An 8674-nucleotide genomic window follows, 5' to 3' on the forward strand; every position below is an offset into this window, starting at 1 on the left:
AATCGACTTAAAGCTCTGCAGTCCATTGACCTTCCAAAAACAATCATCTCAGCAAGGTCATGTCATGACTAAATAATAATAATCAAAAATCAATCCCCATACAAAATAATAATAACAATTTCTATAAAAAAAGAATAAAAAACTTTATGTCAGTCTTGAGCTTTTCCTTATCGACCAAAGAACAAATTTCTATTTCATAGTAAAAAGAAACAAAAAAGAAATAATTGAAAGAAACTTAAAAGCAAATACTTCATGAATATATGAATATAATATATTAAATTCTTATAAATAGTTAAAATTTTTGGGGGGTCTTGAGATTGAAAAATTGAGGTTTAAAGATAATTTATGGTTTTATGCTTGTTGAAGCTATAATTTAGACCTTTTGAAGGGTTGTGTTGGCTACCAAAGCTTCATCATGACAAAAAAGTTTAAATTTGAATTATAAATTTTTACAGAAATCCAAAAAAAATAGCAAAAAATCATCAAAACCTCAATTATTTCAACCTAAGACCCCCTAAATTATAAAATTTTATATTTTTTCGCTGCCAAACTGTGCAAATTGGGTCTCGATTGCTTCTTGACAGCCAAAAAAAAAATCACTTTGTAAAATTTTCTTAACAAATAAACTTAACTAATAGTAGAAGTGCTGAGCATAAAAAAATGTATAATCAGTAAAATCTCGTCGCAATACAAAAAAAGGAAGTCGCTGTCACTGTAATTTATAAAATTTGTAGCAATTTGATTGAATGTAGAAAATTTAAATAATTTTTTTTATATTAAAAATCTTTTTTAGTCTTTAAAAATTCACTGTTTTTTATTATTATTTTCTTCAATAATTTCCTTATTTTTTTGTTAGATATTTAATTATTGAGAAAAATGGAAGATAAAAAAAATTAATAAACAAAAATGCGAGTATTATTAATGCAGATTTGTATAATCTATGAAGAAAAAAATTATTATTCTTATTATTATTACATATTGTCGAGTTTTTTTTTGCGCAAAAAATGCATGAAAAATAAAGTGCAGAGTACAATACATGCAGACACATCAAAAAATTAAAAATGCAAAATGTCTTTTATCTTATTTTTGAATTTCAGTGGGGGTTGGAAGAGTGTAAATATTGGTTGCTTGGTGTATCTTTGAAGCAATATAAGCTTTAGTAAGCAGACAGTTAAAAACGTAATTTTGAACAAATTTTTATGAACTCAGATTGGATATAAGCTTGATAAAAACTAAGATTGATCCCAAACTTCATGCTTCCAGACAAAAAAAAATTCTGCAGTCTTGGACGAACTATAAGATACAGCCTAAGACTGCAGTCCTGCACATCTAAAATTCGTGAAAATGTGGTCTTCAAGATGTCAAAAAGAGAATGCACAATTTTTGTGTTAGTGAGGAAGATGGAAAGCCTGAACAGACAATAACCATGCTAGTATACTTTCATAATGACATCGCGGGACCTATTTGAGCGTGTTCTTTATCTGTTTAGGATATTAGGAACTCTAATAAGGATTGAGATTCAATTTCGAGATTCAAAAAGTACACAAGAGTTCGATTAGGTCAAGCTCACTTCATTAGAGTATAGCCAAAGTCAGAGCTCGAAGTCGACTAGAATTGTAAATGGAGTCGAGTCGACCAAAGTCGACTTTTCCCCTGGCAGACAAAGAGACCACTTTTCGGTACAGTAATTGTCATTCTGTATCGTAAAGGCATGTTCTTTGTCTGTTAGAGTTCCACACAAAATCCGAGTCTTCTTCAAGCTCTGACCTAAGTATGGCCAACCATTGCAGTATGCCGCAGAGTCTAGAGTATTTACTAGAATAAACCAAACAACAGACCAAAAGTGATTCAATGTTGAATTGTAATGCTTTTGTTGAATTTTGTTGATTCTTTCTCCTAAAATTTTGAGTATTTTAAATTATGAAGACTTACATTAAGAAGTCATGGTAACTATTTACTGAGAAGCAAGGATTGACGTAGATTGTCCAGAGAGATTGGATACGCTCCTACCATAAATGAACGATTCCTAACAAGATGTGCTCAGATTAAATCAAAAATGCAGAATCATTTTAGTCAGACAAAAAGTCATCAAAAGTCATGACTCCTCCAACTATCAGAACAATCTACCTCAATATTCACATCCTTACCTCTCAATTCAATCAAAAAAAAAATCTTCCAAAAGCACCACATTTCAACCTTCAATCCCCCCAACCCCCACAATTCAATTCATTTCATATCTAAATTTCAGGATAAGCACTTCCAATGTAATTCGTTCCTCTATATCTGAACGTATGCGTGACAATATTAAAATCTTTACCGCCGTAAGCCATTCGACACTCTTGATCTGCTCTCAATTCAAAGCATACGGTATATAAAGCAAGTTCCAATTCCGGTGATGTACCGATGAATAACGAATTTGATGGTTTATCAAGGCCATTCAAGGCAAAACGAATCTTTGCGATTTGTCCTTTCTGTTTATAAAAAGATATAAAAAAAATGTAGAGATTGTGAGCAACAGAGTCATAAGAAGAAATAAAAAAATGTTAAGGAATTGAGATTTTAGATACAATTTTGGGATTGTTTAAGGATGTCTTTAAGAGTTTTTGCATCGTTCGCACTTTAAAGGGTAGAATTTGGTTCAATCTTTGACTTTTTGGTGATATTGGCAGATTTTTGGATAGAAAAGCTTGATAAAGAGGAGCTTTTTGGATTTTCCCGCCAAAAGTGACACACGTGGTAATGGATATCAATCGAATCAGGAGCATGAAGCCATAAATAGATCGACTTGTCATAAAACCATTGTCTAGACATCAGATCAATGGTCTGCAGCCCTTTTCTATCAAGATAACATGGGTTCGATTCCAATTAAGGGTCAATCTGTCAATCTATGACAGTGGTGGGCAATCTGTGTGCCGCGAAACACTAGTATGCCGTCAAAAATTTCAGAAAATGCCCGTGTGCGGTTTTGGTCCAGGCTTACCACTATGGTGTCCCGCGAAATATAAAAGGTTGCACACCACTGATCAACGACTTTTCCAATATGATAAAGACTCCCAAAATACCCAAAATCTCAATTCCATCTACACATCCATCCTTACATTTCCTAAATCAATTTTCTTAAGCCATCCTTTGTAGTCAACATCCCTTGACTTCTCCTCCTCAGCCAAATAAATGTAGTTATGTAATCCAATCACATTACCATCCTTGACTTCTGACATGAATACATGCTCAAATCCAGAACTACTTATCTTTCCATGACCTCTCGAATACATTCCAAACCATATTGTCTTCAAAAGTTCCTTATGTGTTGCTGGATCAGCTGTAACAACTCCTTTTTGGGTTAAAAAGTTCATCGTATGTCTAAAAGTAATTGTGTATGGTGGCATTAATGTCTATTTTAAAAAGTCAATTCTGAAAATAAATTGAATAGAAACCTCATAACAGGCGTTAGTAGAACCGCATCGATAAAATCATTTTCCTCTTTCCTTTCAATTGGTGTGACATATTCATTAATTGACGTGTCCTGCTCATAATTGTTGAACATCAATTTCATTTTTTCAACTGTATTCACACTGTATAATTTCTCATCGATTTGCAGTAATCTGTGAAATTGGAAAGAATGAGGTGGAATGTAGAATTAATTTTAATCTGATGATGATCGGTATTCAATGGGATTTAATTGAGTTTGTGGATGGTTATTGGATTTGAAGTTTATGTACATCAATATTTTATGGTAGAAATCAAAGTAATCATTGGAATTTCATCGAAAAGTCAATTTTGAAAGGCAATAAATATTTAACGGATTGTTGAGATTCAAATTTTCTTCGTCAAATGATGCAGAAAACGCATTGTTTACATTCAATCAAAATTGAATAATTTTCAATAATTTCAAACCTTTTAGTGAATTCCAAGCCATAAATTCAATATATCCATCATATAAGGTAAGAATTACATCAATTAAACAACAAATTACTGCCCAACTCACTCAATATTTCAATAAAACCACAAAATAAACTTCATCTACTGTTTTATCAACAAAAAACATCAAAATCCAATGATAAAACCACAAAAATTCATTGCAAACATCATCAACACATCATTTCCCATAAGAGAAAATTCACCATAGACGTTAACTGACCGAGATTTTTTGTTGTACGACAATAAACTCTAATAATATCCCTTCCAATGCTCTACCAATTCTATAAAATTTAATTGAGTTATATAGGAAGAACTTACGGTTGTGATGCTTCATCTGTAGTGGCACTTGATTGTGTACGACCTTGATAATTCACAGTAACGAATTTAAACGGATTATATATGTCCTTGCTAAACAATGAATCAGATAATGTTAACAATTCAGCATCAGTTACTTTTGAATCACTTGTATCTTTTGATCCTTGTGTATGAATTTGTGGTCGTCTCGTTGTAGTCGTTGGTGGTGGTTGAGTGAAAAAGCTAACTGGCTTATCAGTTGGTATTTGTGGCTTAACATTCCATGCATTTGGAACGGCGGGTGTTGATGATGTTGGAACTCCAGGCTGTTGTGGACGACCTGGCAATGGTGGAAAATCATCCTTTATTGTTGATTTAGCTGTACTTGTTGGAATTGGAAATCTTTGTGGTGGTGTTGGTGGCTGTTGAGGACGACCAGTTACACCTGGTAAAGGTGGAAATTCATCCTTTACTGTGGACTTTGTTGGTGTTGAGGGAGTTGGTGGAACATTTTGTTTTGGTGGAGTCACTGGTTGTTGAGGTTGTTGAGGAACGACAGCCTTTGCTGTTGTTGGAATTGGCTTTTGGGTTGTAGTTGTAGTAACTGCTGGAGGAGTTGCAATTTTAGCAGTTGTAGGAGCTGCAGTTGGTGTTGTAACGGCTGCTGGTTTCTTGGTAGTTGTAATTGTTGTCGTTACAGGCTTCTTTGTTGTTGTAGTAGTAGTCGTAGTAGTCTTATCCTTGTCCTTATCCTTATTTCCTTTGAAAAATCCAGAAATTCCACTGAAAAATCCCCCCTTCTTTTTTGTCGTAGATTCTGGCTCCTCTGTAGTAGTCGTTGTTGTTGTTGGAGTTGTTCGCATAGGCGGCGCAGGATCAAAATCAGAATTTGAATAACTCAATGAATGAATATTTGGTTGTTGTTGACGACCAAATTGCTGGTGGCCTTAAAATCAGATAAAATGTTAATTAAAACATAATTTAGATTGACTTTATAATTAACGTTACGTAACTAGGAGCTACAATAATGAATTTTTGTTGAAATTAGTATAGAAATTCATCAAAAATTATTTGCACGGACATTGTAATGAGAATATGAGAGTAATGAGGTGGAATGACTAATATTTGATAGTCCCTAGAGATATTTGGTGATTTGATTCTTGATAATCAGCACAAGTTGAATTTGGATAGTGAATTTTGGATTATTTTGGATGCATTTGGATTGTTGCTCTTGAAATTTATGTGATTTGAGGGAATGAAGTCGATTAATATGCTGTATTCGCTTAGGCAGGGCTTTGTCGCTCTATTAACGGTAAGATACGAAACTAGGCACCATAATGGCTTATTTTGACACATTATAATGACTGAAACTACGGTTCCTTGCATTGTGCTGCTGTAGGAAGACTTCAGAGATGGGTTTCGAATGTTGGTTGAAGCTTCCTAGTCCCCTGATTCTTCAATTCAATGCTCCTGACCTCCCACCTGACGCCACTTAAAGAAAACAATCTCAATTATCCATTCTTGACAGATTTCATACTCAATCCGATTAGCATTTCAAATTGAAAAAATTCTGAATATCATGCAGATTCATCTCTACATCATTAATATCTCATTCTACCTTATAAGACACATGTAAAGCAAAAGACATCAAATATAATAAGATCAATGAATTTATGAAATAACAAATTAGCGTAAGCAATTCCAAAATAAAATCAAATTGTTCGTGTTAAATTGAGTGAAAGGTTTGATTGATTGAGCACGTGATTCTGTGTACGATCCCACATATTTTCAATGCCATTACATGTAGAAAATTGTTTTAATATTTTCATCATGGGCAAAAAGAGAAAAAAGGTTGGCTTTAACGTTTAACCCAGAGTTGAATGTCTGCTCTTGTTGTTCTAAGTGATTTCTTTTTCTTCGGTGAGTTCCAATAAATTCTGTTTTTTGTATTATTATTTATGCTAAATAAGCATTGTGGATGAAATCGATTGAAGAAAATCTTTTTATGGGATTTAAGAGGTTTTTAAGGAATATATTAGACTATTTTTGAGAGATGGGAGACGTTTTTGAGGATATTTGATGAAAAATGTTGCTGAGAACGGTAAAGTGCTTAACATTCCGAACTGACAGAAAGATAGAACTGAATTTTGACCAACAGCAAAGGACCAACGTGCGCCCCAACCCAGAAAGTAAGTAAAATGCTGATGAATTGCTTGAAAAACTCAGTTTCCTCAGTTAAATTTGCATTTAACATCAAATATCAATTTAACGGTCATTTGAGATTCAAATCATATTCGTTAAAATTCAACGAATGTAGTTTCGTACCCCTTTGTTTACAGTTTGAGTAAAATATTCTTAAAATAATGTATTTAATTGAATTTACTACTTTTCTAGTGATTATTCTGCATTAAAACAGTTTAATTGTGCCTAAATTACTTAAATCTCTCAATGCTAAGCATCAGGAAGCCATAACTAACTAAGGTAAGCTCTAAAATTCGAATTTTCAATTCAAACATTTCTTAAAGCACTCAAAAATTCAGATTCAAAGTCAAAAAACTCAACATACAAAAAAATCCACGCCTCAAATCCACCATCCCGCAATACATCATCAAACTTATGCCCTCACTTTTATTCCGTATATATTTCAGTCTGATTTTTTTACGTATTCATCTCATGAAAATGATTGATGACCTCTGTGAGATCAACGCAGTATCGCACTTACTTGGGGATTCAAAACAAATAACCTCTTGACACTCACTCACATATTCATGAGAGCCTCGACATAAAAAGCACTACGGATTTTTTTTTCGTGTCGCGAAAAAGATGAATTATTAAAAAAAAGATGTACTTCGTATCCATATCAATAAATATGAATTACGGATGTCGTTGATTAGGGATGAAAAGTCACAATACTCACTTGAATGCACACAGAAGATGACAAAAATGAAAATAAATAGTGAAATTTTCATTTTTTTTAAATATTTTTTGTTGCTTATTATTTTAGTTGATAAGCCGAAAGCTATGAAACTCGACGTTTGCTACTCGAAGTTTCTCTCCTGACTGAGATCGGAGAAACTTTTAATTCACATAATTGCTGATATTTTTTTTTTTTTTTGTCACTTAATTCAGGTATTTAGTGAGAGAGTTTGTGGTTGTTTTGACGGAATGTCTGGGAGAGATTAGAGTGGACTAATTGTGGGCAACCTTTGTGTCGCAGATTACTAATCTGTGTGCAGCCCAAAATATTTGGAAATTCCATAAACCGTATAATTTGAGCAGTTTTGATCGAGGTTTATTACCAAGGTGAGTCGAAGTGGCTCGGTTGCGGAATGGTTTCGTACTTTGGGACTTAATTATGATACCGACCTAGCGGTCATGGGTTCGAGACTCTTCATGGGAAGTTTTTTCACCTGTCCTTTTTCCGATCATACCCGGTCGGCACATTTTGAAATGTGTCAGTATACTAAGAATCAAGTAGCAGTCACTGCATAAATCCGATTGTTTTCGCCAAGTCACTGCCACTAAGTTCTAAGTATACTACCGCCTCGACGCCGTTATGGCAACATTTCAATTTGTGACCATCGGGATTTGCAGTGGAAACGCAGTTGCTCACAGGCTCCCTTTGTAGGCTAGAGACAATAATCTGATATAAGCGTCATCAAAGAAGTGGTTCTGATCCCACTATGATCTGTAGGTCTACTGAGTGCAATGGCTTGGTGCACCCTCACTCGTTAAACAGTCATTAGCCACAAAACGCGCAGCTCTGGATCTCAATGATTAGAAGTCAAGTCGACTCTAGTTGACTTCTCCATCCAAAATCGAGTAGTTCAACTTCAGACACTAAAACCATCCAAAACTCTCAATTTCATTAGTCCATCACTAAATCTCAAAAGCGCTACCTTCCTTTCATCCTCAAACCTTATCATAACTTCCCATTTATTACTCTGATGTTATAATATGTATGACTCAACTCTGAGACTTGTTTCCACTTACTTATTTACTGAGAGAGACAAAACAAAAAAAAAATATTCAAAGTAGAAAATTGAGAATGAGATCTCTTTTGTTTCTGCTTTTTGCAGGTTGCTGTGAATAATGAAATTTATTGTCAGCTGTTTCAATTGGCATTACTTTCATGTTGTTAGCTGTATATTGACATTTTTATTTGCTTAAATGTCAAACCTTTGAATTAAATATTAAGTTGAAATGAGTTTTTGAGAAAATTTTAAAAGCTTTATAAACATTTTTGTTTGATTTCATTAGAAATGTGGATGACAAAAATTGATTTCTTGAAATTTTGAGGTTTAATATATTACTGACTATGTGTGATCATAATAAATTAAAGAGAATTTGTTATTTATTTAAGATTAATATTCAATGGTAATGTTTGATTTTAAGACTAAATTATTTATTTTTTATTCATTTGACTTTTAAGCTTTTAAGCTTAAGGAAATTAGTCAGGCAT

At 33.4% G+C, this 8674-nt stretch overlaps 1 protein-coding gene across 1 annotated transcript; it reads right to left on the reverse strand.

Annotated features, from left to right (window-relative positions):
* Nucleotides 1-1413: 1413 nt before the first annotated feature.
* LOC139088860 (endoribonuclease Arlr-like) lies at nt 1414-7285 on the reverse strand. The gene is made up of 5 exons (XM_070638180.1): nt 7130-7285; nt 4237-5158; nt 3435-3602; nt 3099-3360; nt 1414-2471 (listed from the first exon to the last, which is right to left on the reverse strand). The coding sequence occupies exons 1-5, from the start codon at nt 7179-7181 to the stop codon at nt 2238-2240; spliced, it is 1638 nt and encodes a 545-aa protein (XP_070494281.1). The 5' UTR covers nt 7182-7285; the 3' UTR covers nt 1414-2237.
* Nucleotides 7286-8674: the final 1389 nt, after the last annotated feature.

The sequence above is a fragment of the Chironomus tepperi genome, unplaced genomic scaffold (genome assembly GCF_022539635.2).
Source record: "Chironomus tepperi strain 1889 unplaced genomic scaffold, CSIRO-AGI_Ctep_v1 contig_171, whole genome shotgun sequence".
In the NCBI taxonomy this organism is placed as follows: Eukaryota; Metazoa; Arthropoda; class Insecta; order Diptera; family Chironomidae; genus Chironomus; species Chironomus tepperi.

Bases quoted from the DNA above. Each gene is read 5' to 3' on its own strand.
- LOC139088860 (XM_070638180.1), bottom strand. From the start codon at position 7,181: ATGAAAATTTCACTATTTATTTTCATTTTTGTCATCTTCTGTGTGCAT. The intron at 5,159-7,129 runs GTGAGTATTGTG...TCTGATTTTAAG, and splicing joins CATCTTCTGTGTGCATTCAA to GCCACCAGCAATTTGGTCGT. The intron at 3,603-4,236 runs GTAAGTTCTTCC...CCAATTTCACAG, and splicing joins ACAGATGAAGCATCACAACC to ATTACTGCAAATCGATGAGA.